The 18253-nt window shown below is 37.1% G+C and overlaps 3 protein-coding genes across 7 annotated transcripts; 2 read left to right on the top strand and 1 right to left on the bottom strand.

Moving 5' to 3' along the window:
- Positions 1-223: 223 nt before the first annotated feature.
- On the top strand, positions 224-7092 carry LOC115236235 (ubiquitin carboxyl-terminal hydrolase 20). Of its 2 annotated transcripts, none has more exons than XM_029808550.1 (5): positions 224-361; positions 438-1435; positions 1673-3445; positions 3948-4219; positions 4353-7092. In XM_029808550.1, exons 2-5 carry the CDS (start codon positions 1014-1016, stop codon positions 4655-4657), a joined length of 2772 nt encoding a protein of 923 aa, XP_029664410.1. In that variant the 5' UTR covers positions 224-361; positions 438-1013; the 3' UTR covers positions 4658-7092. The 2 variants fall into 2 exon arrangements, with proteins under 2 accessions (XP_029664410.1, XP_029664411.1); XM_029808551.1 differs by having other exon boundaries at positions 224-551; positions 634-1435.
- Positions 7093-7374: 282 nt separating this feature from the next.
- LOC115236239 (vesicular inhibitory amino acid transporter) lies at positions 7375-12608 on the top strand. 3 transcript variants are annotated; one of them, XM_029808560.1, is made up of 4 exons: positions 7375-7971; positions 8293-8629; positions 8703-8835; positions 9124-12608. In XM_029808560.1, the coding sequence occupies exons 2-4, from the start codon at positions 8337-8339 to the stop codon at positions 10306-10308; spliced, it is 1611 nt and encodes a 536-aa protein (XP_029664420.1). In that variant the 5' UTR covers positions 7375-7971; positions 8293-8336; the 3' UTR covers positions 10309-12608. The 3 variants fall into 3 exon arrangements, with proteins under 3 accessions (XP_029664420.1, XP_029664418.1, XP_029664419.1); XM_029808559.1 differs by having other exon boundaries at positions 7377-7971; positions 8320-8629; XM_029808558.1 differs by having other exon boundaries at positions 7375-8629.
- Positions 12596-18205, bottom strand: LOC115236236 (uncharacterized protein DDB_G0283697-like). Of its 2 annotated transcripts, none has more exons than XM_029808553.1 (8): positions 18045-18205; positions 17158-17232; positions 16878-17093; positions 16539-16700; positions 16307-16456; positions 16136-16232; positions 15805-16029; positions 12596-15721 (listed from the first exon to the last, which is right to left on the bottom strand). In XM_029808553.1, the coding sequence occupies exons 2-8, from the start codon at positions 17230-17232 to the stop codon at positions 14508-14510; spliced, it is 2139 nt and encodes a 712-aa protein (XP_029664413.1). In that variant the 5' UTR covers positions 18045-18205; the 3' UTR covers positions 12596-14507. The 2 variants fall into 2 exon arrangements, with proteins under 2 accessions (XP_029664413.1, XP_029664412.1); XM_029808552.1 differs by lacking the exon at positions 18045-18205 and adding an exon at positions 17422-17665.
- Positions 18206-18253: the final 48 nt, after the last annotated feature.

Genomic DNA, 18253 nt, shown 5'->3' with positions numbered 1-18253 from the left:
CTCTTTCTGCTTTTCTATTTATTGAATTTCCATCCTCTACGGGACGCAATACCACGTTTCGCTATGGACATTCGCAGTCGACATTTTAATCTTTGGCAACGAGTTTGAATGGCCTTGAACGTAGACAGTGTTTTAATTCATTTTTCATAGATGGCGGTAAGAATGCTCACAAAATCGCCTATCATAGGCATTTAAGTCTATGGTATATTTAAAACTGCTAACCGCAAATTGACGGATGTTTTGAAGAGGAACGACTGTGGAAACGTCTGTCAATATTATAGTAAATAGTAAATTCATCGTGGACCTGAACCCCATATCGGACTATGCATTGAAGGTTGAAATTTAATTAATCAGCAGAAAGGTATTTTAGATTCTTTTGCTTAGTCAAATTCCAATCTTTAATTTAAATTTCAATATGTAGTCTGATATGAACTTAGGTCCGGTTTATACGCACCCGACAAATTGCTTTTCATATAAAAACGCAAATCGACCAATCAAAGCAAAGAGTCATTACCTCTAATTGGTCAATCGAACGAAATATTTGCAAACAGGTAAAGTATATCTATGATGATATCTAATTTAGATCCGCAATGATCGCGATTAATTAATTTCTTCACACGTACGTTTCATGAGGTTGGACAAATCCGTCTGGATAAACCTTAACCTTAACAGTTCGTTTACACAGATATGTGTATACGTATACACACCTGTCCTTCAATGACAATCATTTTTGTGCGCAACACTCGCGATAGTTAATTACGGTGCGCGCGACATGTCCCGGTCAGGTTAGAGAGGAGAACACTGACGTTACGATGATCAACATCAGCAATATAGCGCAACGACAGCAACACTGATGACGATGACAATGACACGTGTTGTCACGAGCGAGGCGTAGTCAGGACAATAATCCCGACTGCATGTAAAAGCGACGACGATTATTGTACACGTCGTTGGAAAGAAGCGTCGTCACGCGAATCGTCCTGATAGAAGAAGACTATTCGATTCTAGGAAAGATGCCGTTAGTCGTGAGAAACTGCCCGCATCTGGCCAACCGCAGTGATCTCGCCTTCATCGAGGCAGTGATGACGCGGGAGGAGCGTTTCGTCAAGTGTAGCGATTGCGACATTTCGGGACCTAATCTCTGGCTTTGCTTGTTCCCCGACTGCCGCTGGGTCGGCTGCGCCGAGACCCATCTCGACCACAGTACCATTCACAACCAGAACTATCCGAGCCACTGCGCCCACATGAATCTGTCTACCAAGAGAATCTGGTGTTATGCCTGTAAGAGCGAGGCTATCGCCAAACATGTGCCGTCACCCCCATTGTCGCCCACGCAAATGGAGTTCAAGACTATGAGCAACAAGTATGCCGGGGACGCTCCTGGTGGTAGCGTCGAATCCAAACTGGATGGCTTGGATAGATTAATGTTTGACAAGTGAGTAAAAATCAAAATAATATAAACTGCATTAAATTATTTAATTAAACAGTTGTCTGAATTAATATTTCAAAGGTTTGACAACTGATTGATGAGGAATAGATTATGGAAAGTTTTTTTCACATTTTTAATAGTAATAAAATTCACTTGGAGTATTACAATATTTCCAAGCAAATGTGATTAAAAAATGAAATTTAGAAACTTTGAAATATCTCGTATGTTCTTCTTTTTTCATAGATTTTATGGAGACTGGTCTATAAACAGAACTAATTCGGAAAAAGTAAATTCGTTTAACGAGCGATCCAGGGATTCCGCCGACAGTACAGATTCGGATGAGAGCAAGGACTTTTCCGGGAAGCCAAGAGGTTTAGTGGGCTTGCAAAATATTGGCAACACGTGTTATATGAATGCAGCGTTGCAAGCTCTATCCAATGTGTCTCCCTTGACGCAATTCTTCTTGGAATGCGGTCATATAATCAATTACATGTCAAAAGACAGGAAACCTGGGTTGAGTCTAAGCTATCTGAATCTCATTCGAGATATGTGGAACAAAAAGACTAGGGGATATGTCGTGCCGCACGGTATTCTATCAGGTATTAGGACAGTCCATCCCATGTTCAGAGGGTATCATCAACACGATACTCAAGAATTTCTCAGATGTTTCATGGATCAACTGCACGAAGAGCTGAAAGAGCATATCGAGGACGACAAAGATCTACAGCTGCGACTTAAAGGACTGGGCGATCACTCGTCGGAGGACGAGGACGAGACCGAGATAGACGGTGGCAATGCGTCCAGTCAATCCGACGCCGAGTACGAAACTTGTGACTCGGGCGTAAGCGAACAGAGCTCGCTGAGTGACGAAGGTGAACGCGGCACAAAGAGACGGTATTCCCGAGTATCGCAGACGGAGAAATTGCGTAACAAATTCACCAACAGAAACCTGAAAAAATCGAACATTGAGCCGGCGTTGTCGACGTTTGCTCCACCGCAACGTTCTCCGCAAAACTCACCGGCCAAGCATCGCACTAAAAAGCAAATGAAAACGCGCAGCATCATCAGCGACACGTTCGACGGTAAGCTCCTCAGTAGCGTGCAGTGCCTGACGTGCGATAGAATTTCCACACGGGTGGAGACTTTTCAGGATTTGTCCTTACCCATTCCGAGTAGAGATCACATCGATATGTTGCATCAGGGATCGCTGACGCCGCAAAAGGCCGGACCATGCTCTGACGTAGTCTACGTGACCAATCAATCAGGATGGCTGTCGTGGTTCCTGCAGTGGATGCGCTCGTGGTTCTGGGGACCAGTGGTCAGTCTGCACGACTGCCTCTCTGCATTTTTTAGCGCCGATGAGCTCAAAGGCGACAACATGTATAGCTGTGAAAAGTGCAATAAGCTACGCAATGGCATCAAATTCTCCAAAGTCCTGGAACTGCCCGAGATTTTGTGCGTTCATTTGAAGAGGTTCCGTCACGAATTAATGTTCAGCTCAAAGATTGCCAACTATGTGTCATTTCCCCTCGAAGGTCTTGATATGCGACCATATCTGCACAAGGAGTGTGTGTCCAAAGTCACAACCTACAATTTAATATCAGTTATTTGCCATCATGGTACGGCCGGTGGCGGTCATTACACCTGTTACGCGTTGAATACGGTCACCAACAAATGGTACGAGTTCGACGATCAATGCGTGACGGAAGTGTCGCCGGAAACAGTTAAGCACTGCGAAGCGTACGTGCTCTTTTACAAAAAATGGTCCCCGGAGATGTCGCAACTGCGTGATAAGACCATGGAACTCATAGAAATATCATCTCGCGAGCTGTCTGATTTGAACTTCTTCGTGTCCCGGCAATGGATCAACCGCTTCAATACATTCTCCGAACCCGGCCCGATCGATAACTCCGACTTCCTGTGTCCTCACGGAGGAGTAATTCCTGTTAGGGCGCAATTCGTCGATAAGATTAGCATGCCTATACCACAGGCAGTTTGGGAATATTTGTATAATGCGTAAGTTTTCTTGATGCATAATTTTGATTCTGCGATATACAAAATTATTTTTCTATATATACGCCGTATTTGTTTTTTTCCTTGTGTTGGGGCAAAACCGGGTACTTACACATCTCATGTAATGAAAAGAGGAAAAACTGTTATCCTGACTTTGTTTCCTTACAAAAAGCAGTTCGAAACGAAAACTAACACTCAAAAAAAGAAACCATTAAAAAAAGCTTTTTGAGATCCTTAAAGTTAAAAAGTTAAATAAAGAAGTCGATTGCCTACAGCAATGTCGAACAAGAGGATATCTTTATTTGTGATTTTTGTCAATAGAATACATCTTTATATTGTATTTTGATTAAAATAAATCTAGATTTTGTAATTACACGGTGTTTTGCGTATCTCTAATAAAAAAATTATGCATACTTCTCTGTTTGTTAATACAGATAGCTTTCAAAAACTATCTGTATTATATATATATATATATATATGTTTTTTTCTATTTACATTATTTCAGATTTGGAGGAGGCCCAGCTTGCACACATCTATACGAGTGTCCAATCTGTGAAGAGAAGTACGAATCTTTGCAGAAACGTAGGCAATACGAGATGGAAATATTCCAACGGTTGAATCACTCTTCCGACAATCACACAGCTATTTACGCATTAGCTATGGCTTGGTTGAGACAATGGCAGAGCTTCGTCAGAGGCAAAGAAACACAGCCACCAGGACCAATTGATAATAATTCCATCGTTGTAAATAAAAATGGACAAAATAGTCTTAAAGTTGGTGAGTTTTCTTTCATATTCAAGAGAGATTATTTGTAATAAAATTATTATCAAATTATTATTTATCAAATTGTGAAAAAGAATCTATAATGTATTCGTCACTTTTATACTCATCTTTATGTCTTTGCTTGTAGGCTCAGATTACGGCCAAATTCCCGAAGAGTTGTGGCAATTTTTCCTGAATACATATGGCGGTGGACCAGAATTAATGCTGCACTCGTGTCAACGACCGCTGCCCGCTCAGCCTAACATTTCTATACATTCCGTGTCGAATCCAAATTTGATAGATCCGAATCTTAAGTGTAATCGTATAGAGGCTAAGTCCAACAAACTTACTATGACCAGGAGCTCGGAAACGATTTCGCAACAAGACAGCGCGATCGAAAGCCTACTTTCGAGCAGCGACTCCCATCAGACACAGAGAGACGTGAGCGAATAAATCGCGAGTGAATTGTGATTTTACGCAACGTCCCGTTCATTATGACAAGCATTTCCATTGGTTCTTTAAGTTAGCCTGTAAGTAATCAAATTATTCTAATTTTGCGAAATTCCACGTTTTAAGCTCAGAACAGCTTGATACTTGCTAAATTTTTATAAGCGAGATACTGTGCACTGGAATGTATAGTATCTACGTGTATTTTTAGTATCGTGGAAGTAAAACGATCACTGTCATTTTGCGATTTGAAGGAATAAGACAATCAGATATCTTTGTACCAGTAGCGATTTATGTATAAAATTTGTAAAATTAAATTCTTTCATAATGTGCAATAAATTCGAAAGTATCTTCATCAGAAAGAAAAACTACACGTGGTTATATGATTTAACAAAATAATTTTCTCATCGACATATAGCGATATATTAATTTTATTTGCAACATAGAAACTGAAGACAAAATGTTCGTTTTTTATTTAGTTCATTACTAGAAAGGATTATTTAAGAATGTGCTGAATACCTGAATATGCGAGAGAGATACATTTGTTTATTTCCAAGTCATCGCGGTTTAAAAAATGAAATGACATTGATTGTTTTAAGTCCATTACTTTGACACGATTGTGCACCGTATAACTTGTTCAGCGACGTGGAATTTCATCGTACAATTTCATTGATGGGAATATTGCATATGATGGGAAACGTAGTTATAGTACAAAAACAGATTTACTATAGACCGTACATTATTTAAATACAAATCTTAGCTCGTATTTTTCGCCCAAAGTCTAGGCCGTAACACCGCGCGATTTCAATATAGTTGAGGCTCACATTTTTGATGTTTATACATTTGCCGTGACGTTGGGGTATGCGTGTGTGTGTTATTTCTGCACAGAAAGACAGATGGGTTTTCTCTTTCTCTCTCTCTTTGTTCCTCAAAGTTATGTACATAACACCGTTACTTCTTCGTTGGTGTCGTAGCCTTTCATCCCAAAGTAGAAAAAAAAAAAAAAAAGAAAAAGTGTGGAAGACTGACAAATCGATTTTATTTCAAAAGAGAAGACGTTAACTGTACGATCTATGAACGGCAACTTACGTTAGTTACAAAATCGAATACGCAAAAAAGTTTGATGATCTATTTTTTTTTTGTTTTAAAGCAGATAGAAGAAATTATTGTTGTTGTTATTTATATATAAGTAAATTTATTGCTGTACACATATAAGTTTTTTCCTACCAGAGCTAACGCAAGAGGAGCTCTCGTGACAATGCAATTCACCGGTTGTCTGCAATCTCCTGCAAGCATGAAAAGCAATTGAGCTATACAAGCTCTAAACTACAAAAGCTTTAAGCTGCAATTAAATATATGTACGCGCTTCTCTCAGATATTACACAGAAAAATTTTATCTTACCTTATCTTTACACATCCTGACAAAGTTTTTACATAATACTCAGGTATTTGTCATGATTAACACGATTGTCATCTGTATTATATGTAAAAAAGGAGGAGATTGTAAGATAAGATGAGCGATGTTTAGGAAAGATTGGAGATTACAATGTGCATATAATGATATCGAGTTAAATAGTGTTTCATCTGTATAATGCTATGATAAATATCACTTTCGATTTTTTTGTATGTGTGTCCCGGTAATCATTCCAATGAAAGGCCTTTAATTTTGATATTATTTGATTATTTAATCGCATCTGGATTATAAAACATCACTTTTATTCAGCAATAAAAACTTATACATTAAAGGCACGTAATGATAAATACTCGAATATTGCGACAAATATTCGAATATTGCAGTCAAATTTTTCTGTTATATATGAGAAGCGTACTTTTTATTGCTTATTAATTTATTAATTGCATCATTTAATTGTTCTATGCTTGCAAGAGATATGGAAAAGGATCATACACATATGTGTCACGAATTTCTCTTGTGATTGTGTTTTCGTAGATCCTGTCTCGTTAATCTGGATATATCTAATATATTTAAAACGGGTATTAATTTTAATATAGTATCACGATATTGCGCAAAAGTAAAACAAACGCAGTGCAATTTGAATTTTATTCACCGGGACGCAAACAATTGTAAAAAAATTGTTGAGGCTACTTCTATATAATCTGCTATCCAGAGCATAATGTTCATAACAGGAATAATAAATATATAAGTTGATTTCTTTATTTATTGAATTCAGAGACTGTTATTGTCGAGCGAAATGTACGTTTGTTCGTAATTGTATATTAAGATTCTCAATTCCTTTTCTATATAGCTGTAAAAAATTTATCACTTTATATCATAAATCAATTCACACAACACTGGCTTACTATAAAATGACAAATTTCATAAAATTATGCGTAATATTGGCGAAATATTTGTGAGTCCAATTGGAGTGAGCGATACAAAAATTTCAATTTCAGGCCACAGTATTGCAAAGGATTCCATCTCCGAAATATTACATAATTGCAAAAAAAAAAGCTCATTCCATAAATTTAATTAAGAGCACCAAGAGTTTTTAAATCTAATTTATTTCTATTTGATACACAAGATTGTGCGTGATTAATAATGATGAATAAAATGATTAAAGCGTTTCTTTCACGGCAGTTTTATCTCTAAATATCGATATCAGTCCCAAGTCCCGATATCGATTTTATATCAAACTCTGAGAATCCTGCAACATTTTTCGATTTAAAAAAAAATTAATATGTATTCGATTTATATATATATATATATAAATTTTTTCTCGCTAATTTTTGTGTGCGCTGTCGTTTCGCAAATCACGAAGATCCGATCTATCTTATATTTAATTGCGGTTTAAAAGAGACACGGGGATCTTATCCCACTGCCACGTTCGGGAGAAGCGGACACGTGGATACGGCACTAGGAGAGGCACCCGCGAGATAACGATACGTCCTCTCTCGTGGACCATCGATCGAATCCTGCGCATTCGGGGGTGGCTGGCCATATTATTCCCCCGCGATCTCCCTTAAACGGCGCCGTGTACCCGCTGCTAGTCGATGCCGCGGATCGTGGGCTTCACTGCCGCGATTTTGGCCTCGCAAGTCGCGGCGTAGATCGTAGATGAACAACATTGTCATCATCATGCGGCTTTGTAATCCGGAGTAGTTAGGCAGCGCGCTCTCGTTCCGATTTCCGCTCCTTTTCTTCCCGACTTCTTCTTCATGAAGCCTCGCTTTCGTCCGGGGTCGTTTTTAGTTTAATCATTTTTACGCGTCATCCTTAACTAGGGTCGGTCATCGAGAATCAGACAAGCGGGGATCTCGTAGGAGGAACGTCCAAGGCGGGCACCAGATTCGCTATTCTCTCGGTAAGCACGATTTTTTCATTGATAATACATTAGTACGTTATTTGAGCTAAGACTTTAAGGACTCTAAGATGTTTCACACACCGTTATTCCTGCGATGGAGAAGTTCGCTCGATATGCAACCACAAACCCCAGCACATCTTCGTTTCATTCATTGATAATTTACACACGTATTCAGAAATATTCAAGATGCATTTAAAATTGAATAATTAATGTCTTGTACTTCATCATATCTTTCCCCAGGATATATACTTATCCTTCAATCCCTCGATCATTGTACAGTATCTAGCCGTGTTTTTGTGTGAAAAATTACTACATGTAAAGGATCATAAGTAAACGTGCTCGCCGTAGAAGCAACAGATAGAGAAATGGCGAATTTCCGTGGATTTTATATACCCTCCTTCGGAGCAACGGTCAGCGTTGCCTGGGAAACCTTGAAGGCCAAATGGCCGGAGAAGAGTCCGTGTATGGAGCTGATCCGCGGCGGCGGCGGCGGCATGGGCCAAGGACATCCTCAAGGCCACGACGGTCAGGGCCAGTTCAAGTCCTTCGACGAGGGTCGCGACAATACCGAGATGATGACCATGAACGGGGACCAGGCGTATCGAGATCAGAACAATGTGGCGATCGCCGAGGATTCCTTCAGCTATCAAAGAAACGGGTAAAGGAAACACATCGCTTCCGAGCTGGATTTCAAGTTCTTATTCGGATCTAACATATCGCTCCGATTTCAGGGATAAAGTTAAAACCGGAAGCATAAGCAGCGGCGAGTTTAGCGAATACGACGAGGGTGGCGGAGAGTTCGGTGGCCCGGGTGTCAAGATCAATGAATGGCAAGCCGCTTGGAACGTTACAAATGCTATCCAGGTATTGTAGGATAAAAAGAATAGTGTCTTCGATAATTCGATAAGAATTAATGCAATCTTCCATCCAAAAGAAAGAAACCAAAAAAAAAAAGAATCATTATTATAATAAAACATTGCTATTACAATTTTATAGCAATTATTAATAATTATATTACAATAGGATTATTATATGTTTTAAACGGAATTATTATGTTTATTAATTATTAAACGCATAATTACAACTATGTAATTATGCGCTTTTCTATTAATCTCACTTAATACACTGATTTACTTGCGAATTTTTCCCCAGGGAATGTTCATCGTCTCTCTGCCGTTCGCCGTTTTACGCGGCGGTTACTGGGCGATTGCTGCGATGGTCGGCATCGCGCACATCTGTTGCTACACCGGCAAGATCCTCGTCGAGTGCCTGTACGAGCTGGACTCGGTGACGGGTCAGCGTGTACGTGTACGAGATTCGTACGTGGCCATCGCCAAGGAGTGCTTCGGGCCAAGATGGGGCGCACGCGCCGTCAACATCGCGCAGATCATCGAGCTGTTAATGACCTGCATCCTGTATGTGGTTGTCTGCGGCGACCTGATGATCGGGTCGTTCCCCGAGGGCGTAATCGACACCCGCAGCTGGATGATGCTGATCGGTATATTTCTGCTGCCACTCGGTTTCCTCAAGTCGTTGCAGCACGTCTCCGTGCTCAGCTTCTGGTGCACGATGTCTCACCTCTTCATCAATGCGATCATCATCGGTTACTGCATCTTGGAGATCGGTGACTGGGGCTGGTCGAAGGTGAAGTGGACGATCGACATGAAGAATTTTCCAATCTCGCTTGGCGTGATAGTCTTCAGTTACACGTCGCAAATCTTCTTACCGACTCTTGAGGGCAATCTCATCGATCGCTCCAAGTTTGACTGGATGTTGAACTGGAGTCACATCGCCGCGGCCGCATTCAAGTCGCTCTTCGGTTGGATCTGCTTTCTGACTTTTCAGAATGACACGCAACAGGTGATCACCAACAACCTGCACTCGGCCGGTTTCAAAGGTTTGGTGAATCTATGCCTGGTCGTCAAAGCGGTGCTTTCGTACCCGTTGCCGTATTACGCGGCTTGCGAGCTCCTAGAACGCGCCTTCTTCCGCGGTCGACCGAAAACGATCTTCCCGACCATCTGGACGGTGGATCGCGAACTTAAAGTCTGGGGTCTGGCTTGGCGGGTCGGCGTGATCGTGTTCACTATTCTGATGGCGATTTTCATACCGCACTTCAGCATACTGATGGGTTTCATCGGTTCCTTCACCGGCACCATGCTCTCGTTTATTTGGCCTTGCTACTTTCACTTGAAGCTGAAGAGAAACTCGATGGAATGGAGCGCCGTCGCGTACGATTGCTTCGTTATCTTCCTCGGTATTCTCTTCGGCGTGATTGGCGTCTACGACTCTGGTTCTGCGCTGATCAACGCCTTCGAAATCGGCTTACCTTTTTAAGCGATCTCGCGCCAATTAGGTAATTTTATGTTGTTGTTCTTGTCTTGTACCGAGATGATATTACGCTCTCGAGAGCTATCGAAATATTCGATTCTAATATATTGCTTGATATTCATGCAATAATTGCTGATGCATACGGGAGACTATATGAAGAGATACTTTAGAATGATAATTTTGATAGAAAGTTGCTGTAGGAAAATATATTTTATAATAAAAATTAAAAATTTCTTTCTCTAAATAATATTCTGATCTGACGGAGAACTTGTTTTACAAAATGTCGTAATAATATATATTAGAAAGATATACACATTATGCGAAATTTCAATTGCGAATAAAATTTTTTAAAAGAGATATAAATTCTCTAACTTTAAGATGCATCAGTGAGTTGAGAATCAAATATTTCATATGCTCGAAAGTAATTAATTAACATAAGAATTTTGTATCTATATTTCTCGCCATTATTATGACGTTTTTATAGTCTTTTTAGTGTTGCGTAATTTTGTTTCTCTTATTGTTAGCATAACGAGGATATTCTGAAATTTTTTTAAAAATAATTTTAAACCGAATCAATCGATTAAAGTGCAAGAGAGCACCGTTTTCCATTCGCATAAAAGTATAATCTGCGCTTGTATTTGTAATGACATGCGTTTTCCGCGCGACAAATTTGCATTTAAATAACCAACGACAACATATCCAAAATTGTTTTCTCTACTGTAATAGCGGACTATTGTGATCTATTTTTAGAAACGTAAAAGATCAAAATTAGAGGAAAACGTACTATTTTCTATTAGTATGTAATTGCAGTATTCTTTTTCGAAAGGAGAAAATTATCGGCTCTCTAAGTGGCGTAATTTGAAGTTCTATTGTATATTTCACAATTTCATCAGGATTGTAACATATCTGTAACGCGCGTGTGGGGTTTATCCGTCTTCCAATCCCCGATTTGTTTTACATTCGGGAGCCTGTAGATAAAATGAGAGAGAATGAGAAAGAGAGAGATCTAGGGCGTCATTAAACGTGACAATATATCACGATGTCTTCCACGATGCAGCAGCAAGCAGAGCGCAGCCTAACTACTTACTAGTTGACTACTGTTACAGTTTTTTGGATTTTATAATTGTATGTATCGCTCTGCGAAGTTGTATAACCGTATATAATTTTTATGCGACGCGTTGAATCACGACGGTGGGACGTGACGAGGCCGCAATCGATCGATCTTGATCGCGATTTTTGCGGACGATAATTATTATAGCGATTATGATGAACGCGATAAATCTCTGCCAAATAATTTTTGGGATAGAGCCCGTGTCGTCCCTTCGTCGCGCAAACAATGCGCGGACAATTATGTACAACCGAGTACAATTAGTTGTATAATCCAAGGTCTTCCAAGAGATCGTTATAGATCACACGTTAGCTTAAGGAATGAGTATAGAACAACATATAGTAGTTGTTCCGTGAAGCTGCAGAATGCTGCGGAAGAGCAGATGAATCTACGTTTTACAAAATTCATTTTACACAAGGATAGTTACAGTTTCATACTATATATTTCTGAATCCTGAAATCGTTAAAGATATTTATAAATCTATGGATCTTTTTATAGCGATTGAGTTTTCTCAAAAATTTTTAGCAATATGGATTTTTGATATTATAGATTTATAGATTTACAGATTGTTGACTCCATTTAAGTCAAGTTCTTTCTTTTAAATTTTTCTTTTAAGTTTTGCACTTTTCTTTTTTTCTATCAAAGGCACATATCTGCGTGTGTTCTGCAGACACGGAAAATTTGCAGACTAACTAAAACGCGTTAATAATTGTGAAACGAGTCTTCCAATAATGTCTTCCAGAACGACAATATTAATGAAAATAATATAATATATAATACTATATAATAATGATATAATGATGTATTACTATTTATTGAGAGAGCGGGGAGGATCTTTGTCGAATGATATTAAGCGTTATGTTGAAAGCTGTAGATGTTAAGCGTTAACTCGTAAGGCTACATGGGGGTCATGCATAATTGATGTTTCATATCAATGAATATATCAATGACACATAATGTAAGTAAAGTCTCACGCTGTTCATGAAATCAGATTTAGATCGTTACCGAGGGATCATCCTACTTCTTTATATCGACAATAATTATCAAAAGCGGTTGAGTGAGGATTGTATTGGAATCTTCTCTTCGTGGTCGCGAACTAACGATAGATTTAGTATTTATGCCATTTGTCGTATGAAACTTTGAATATTTTGCTTTGACATATCCCGTTATCGGTCTGAAAGAAAAAAAAAAAAAAAAATAGAACGAATGTCGCAACGTAAAAATCTGTTGTAGAGATTTAGAGAAATAGTTGATCTATTTCTGAATTATGGAGGCGAACCACAAAGAGATATTCCGCGAGCTAATATTTTAATGCGGACAAATATAGGCTTTTAAAACGCTTCTGCAGAAATATTCGTATTTCGTGGCGTTTCGAGAAGGGCAAAACCTCATCGGTGTTGTGTAGGCAGAATATATCTATAAACGTTATAAAACGATGTAAAGCGGTCTCGTGTTATGAGAAATATGAAAATACATTATCCGATGTGAATACGAGGAGTGTGATAATATATTGACAAAATTTTACAAACGTATACTTCACTTTGCCTAGTAATATTATCATTTTATATCCTTCTTTGAAGAATCAATTACAAAAATGAAAATGTTATTTAATAGTAAATTAAATTTTTTATACAATTTTATTTCAAGCTTTTTTTACTTACTCGGTTATATCTAAGGGAAAAAGGATATCTCATTGGGTAGATATCTAATTGATGAACAATTAGATTTATTTTATTAACAACATTTTTATTATAATTTTTTTTCACGTTAGAATAATCTTAGAAATGCAAAAACTATGGCTGAAAATAATAAAATTATGGAGGCTTAAAATTTTTAAATATTGAATATATGGCAACACCACCTTTCCTAACAATTAGAAAAGCAAAAAATATCTGATAACAACTTTGAGAGAAATGTTCTCGAAAGCTTTCTCTTTCAGGGAAACTCTTATCTACGCATTATCGTCATTTTCGACGAATCTCGATTACTAGTTTGTAGATCTAGTATTCCTAGTACGATATATATATATAAAGTATAAAAAATTAATTATTAAATGTGTGCGTATATTTTATATGATTTTACTCTTTTAAGGAAATTTAACTTTATCAATTCAACAATGATTTCAGTTGCATGTGAGCCTCCAAAAATCATGTAAAAATCAACGAATCATAAAAACATGGGAAAGAAACAAAAACATAAATAATATCAGGTAATGAGTGAAGTATGATGTATATATAAATAAATATCTACTAATTATAAACTCAAATAACACATCAATCGATAACAGTTATTTTTGCTAGATTATCGTATCATATAATTATTGACTGTTATGTCTCAGTTAGAATGTCTGTTAATCTCACAGCTTTCGTTAATATAAAACATCCCGTTTTTTTATTGCTCTTATGCCAATTATAAAAATATTCTTTGATTGTCACATGAACAGGGAAAGAATAAATTTTCTTTCATGTTATAATATAAAAACTCGGAGATGTCGCATATAGTAACTATTATTCTGTTATACTTCTTCTATCATTACTATAAAAGTGCTATGCTTCTATTAATGTAAAATTGTTCATGTATATATATATATATATATATATATATATATATATATATATATATATATATACACGAGTATATATATATATATATGTATATATTATATATATACACATACATACATACTCGAGAATGTGTCATACTACTAAATTCTAGCAGCGATCTCTCGAAAGAAAAATTAAAAATAAAATTAAACAAATAATATAACAGAGTATAAAATTCTGAAATAAAAAAATTGCGATATATTATCACTCGGTGGAGTTAAAATCATCCGCTTTCGAATGCTTGTTCCAAAAATAAGAATTTGTTGCAAACTATATTTGAACAATTCGATATTCTCAACATGTCTGTATTGCCATTTTGACTTTTGAGAAATATATATACGCGCGTTTCAACAAATATTTATAAAAGCTTCGTCTCCTATCACACGTTATCGGTAACTTATATCTGTAACATTTTATACATTTTATTTTTGCACCTCTTTTTTTATATTACTCTTGAGTTTTAACCACTTTACTTAAAGCTGCCTTTACTTTTTCTACTCGTGAATTTCCTCTTGAGATTCTACCTTATCAACTGCAATGCTATTTGCAACATTGCTTTCCTTCTCATTGTTCTCATTTTTGCATTCTCGAATTTCATTAGTACATTTTATTACATCTTGTTTATTGCTAGTATTAATCTTGTCATCTATAACTGTAACTTTATCTTCTACAGCCACAATTTCTTTTTCTTGTAGGCTTTTATCATCGTTATCCGTCTTATTATTTTGTTCCGTTATAGAAGATACATCAATTGAAGATGTAATTATAAGATTGTTTGTCTCCACTTTCTCTTCTGCAGAACTTTCTATATTGAACTTAAAATCATTTTCTTGCTCACTTATATCTTCAGTTTGCTTACTATCACAGTTATCACTTAAGATTTCTCCAATTTTCTCCATTGATGAATTATACTCTTTATTTTCCAATATAGTTTTATCAATATCATTATTAACATCACATGACAGATTTCCCACAGATTTAATCTTATCTCTATCATTATCATTTATATCTGTCACTAATGATACAGTTAAATCTGTTTTGGTAATTTCGTACTCGGACATTGTATCTGTTTGAACAATTTGAGACTCCAATTTGTTTTCCACTTCTTCGCTTATTTTACATATTTCAATTTCGTCTTTGGACACAGGCAGGTCTGAATCTTGTAAAATAAACACACTTCCTTCGTTTGCAAAAGCTTCGCTTTTTTCGTCTGTGTATGAATTTAAACTGTCATTCTGATTATCCTTACTTTTTACTTCTGTATTCGCATCAAATTCATCAGAAGAAATTACATTATTTTCTTTTTCATTGACAACTTCATCATTTTGTAATGGCATGACTATATTCTCCTCAGGCTTTTGGAGCTTAAATTCATTAAATTTCTGTGATTTTTCGTGTTCTTTTTGCGGCGATTCTATTTCATGATGTTCCTGTGAATTTTCATTAGCATCTTCTCTCCTAATCTCTTTCTTACGAAAGTAAGGAGATTTATTACTAAAGTCCTTCTTTTTTGGAGGCTGCGATTTTCGCGAATTAGAGAATTTTTGCGAATTATCGTGATAATTACCTTTGGTCTTATCATCATAGGACTTTGAAAAGGATTCAGTATCAGGAGAAACCACTTCAACGTCCGAATGACTGCTATATGTTACGCGACTTCTCTGTCGTGGTCCTACTCGACCTGTTCCAGCAATACTTAGCGAGTTTACTGAAAAGTGGTAATATTGAAAAGTCTTTAAATACTTTTTATATTTAAGAGGAAAAACATATCATTGAGAATATATATAATACCTTTGACGCTCATGACTGGACCTTTCCCTGGATTCAATGTGACTTTTATGCTTTTGTCGGTAGCGACAACAGTTCTTTCTTCGGAATTGGACGATAAAGGATTTTTAACGTGTCCTTCCTGATGATGCGCGTTATTGGAACGATTTTCATAATTATTATGAAAATGCCTTGAATTTCCTCGATAGGAACGATAACCACTACGATTATGGCTTGCATAATCATTTCCTGCAAAGAAGAATTGTATGTTTGCAATAATGAGAACATAGTTTGAAACTCTTCTTATGTGTGTGTGTATATATTTCTACTTATATAAGCGCCTATTAATTCTCACCGTTCACATAATGTCTTCTATCAAAATCTTTATGATCCTTCTTTACATAATCCCCTAATTTAGCCTCAGATTTCGTCACCTCATTCACAATATGTGCCTGTAATAAGTACATTTATACAATCTATCGTTTCTACACAGTTAAATTGATCTTTTACATAATGCAGCTTTCACCTTGTCATTATCCCATTCTCTACGCCAATTACCCTCAGCTGTCCTTTGTCTGCTAATGCGATCCTCATCAATACGATTTCTCTCTGCTCTCCAAGCTTCGTATTCCGGCTGATGCTCATCTCTGCGATGACTTCTGTTCATTCTATAATCCTGTTTGAGAAATGAGTAAAATTTAAAAAATGTATATATAATAATCCCCTCTAGTTACAATTTATCTGTAGGCTTTACATACTTTTTGCATTCCATCCTTTCCTCCAGATTTTTTCTTAAAATTGCCTTTCGAATGTTTCTGTCCTTTATTTGGCAAATTGTCCTTTGTATTTTCCATATTGCCTTCTTCTCTCTCAGCATCAGCAAGGAAATTATATTTAGGATCAGGTGGAGGTCCTTGTCCCTGCAAGAAAACATCAATGCAAATTTAACAATTATTGACAATTTAAAAGATTAAAGAAGTCTTTCTTCCAAAGTTCCCGAATTTAAAAAATATTGATAAATAAAGTTATTTATTAAATTGATTTGTTATTATACAGTCTAAAAATTAATATAACATTTCTGTGTTTCATACACACACCTGAGCAAAAGTCTGATGAACTTTCCTCCCTTCACCACTTACAGAATGATGTTGCTGAGGATGTTCGTGATGCTCTTTAGCAGGTTTTGATTTATTATTTGTTCTAGGTGGATTAGAAAATTCTGGCGGCTCCTTCCTTTCAGGCCAGTCTGTAGATGGCACCATTTGCACCAATGCATTCAGTTTCGCTGCATTTTTTTTATCTTCTTCCACTTCCTATGCAACAAAATTCGTTATTTCCCACATAGAATAATTGATTAATTAGTCACTTGACTCATACCTCATGTCTCCTTCTAATCTCTTCATTCTGTTGTCTTATCTTGTTGATTTTCTCTTCAAGTGCGTTGGCTGCCATCTACAATATAGAGATCGCCGAATCAGTCGATTATAAATATATATACGACAAATTATAAGCGAATTATCCCGGTTTCTCATTAAAAATTCTCATTAGAAATATATCGCGAGAAAAACATATATTTAAACGCGATAATATTTCACACACACAAATCATCTAATGAACGATTAAATTAAACTTTCTGCTCGCATGTATGCTTTGTACGATGAGCATTCGTGTCACGTCCCTGCAAGCCGCGAAAGGAATGTCACTTCCGAATTCTCCGTCCTCTAAATAGCCATGTCGCGGCCGAGCATGCACGAAATTTGCTCGAATCATTCGCGCTATTCCATCTAAATGCTTTATCTCTAAAAAAAAAAAAACCGCAGAATTCAACCAGATCTCTTCCGACATGACTGGGATTAGGCAAATGTAAAAAATCAAGCGAGTCATTATTTTCGCCGCGAATGAATTGGCAATGCGCACAAATTCGTCGCATACTGATTTATACGACGTCATACGCGAATACGTAGGAAAATTTTCCAATCCGATTAACATCGCGCGTATGTATTACTTCGTTAGCGATAAAATATCGTATGCATTTCATGCGCGCGCGCGTGCAATACCGTTAGGACGAATTTTTGCTGTTCCAAATTTTAAAGCTAATTGATGTATATATTGATACACGACTATAATATGACGTAAGAAACTTCGTAATGATCATAAATATGCATTTAGCGAGATTTAATTCTCGACTCTGTTGCAATTGTGCTTTAGGTTAGATTAAGATACGATTAATAACAGGATTAATAGTACGGTTAATAATAACGTACGGTAATCGGATGCTGTAGAAATATACTGGATCGAGTGATGAGGCTGACTGGAAGGATTCAGAACATCACACAGGAGCACGGGACGGTTATGTCAGGTAGATACGCGAATCGCGGACAAGTTCGCAGCTCGAAGCTTCGGAACCTCGGAACTCGGAGCATCTGTCACTTCTGCGCGCGCCGCATGCGCTACATCACGTGACCTTACCGAC

This window comes from Formica exsecta, unplaced genomic scaffold, assembly GCF_003651465.1.
Source record: "Formica exsecta isolate Colony F162 unplaced genomic scaffold, ASM365146v1 scaffold247, whole genome shotgun sequence".
NCBI lineage: Eukaryota > Metazoa > Arthropoda > Insecta > Hymenoptera > Formicidae > Formica > Formica exsecta.
Note: the sequence above shows the minus strand (reverse complement) of the source record. Positions and strands in the feature narration are given on the sequence as shown.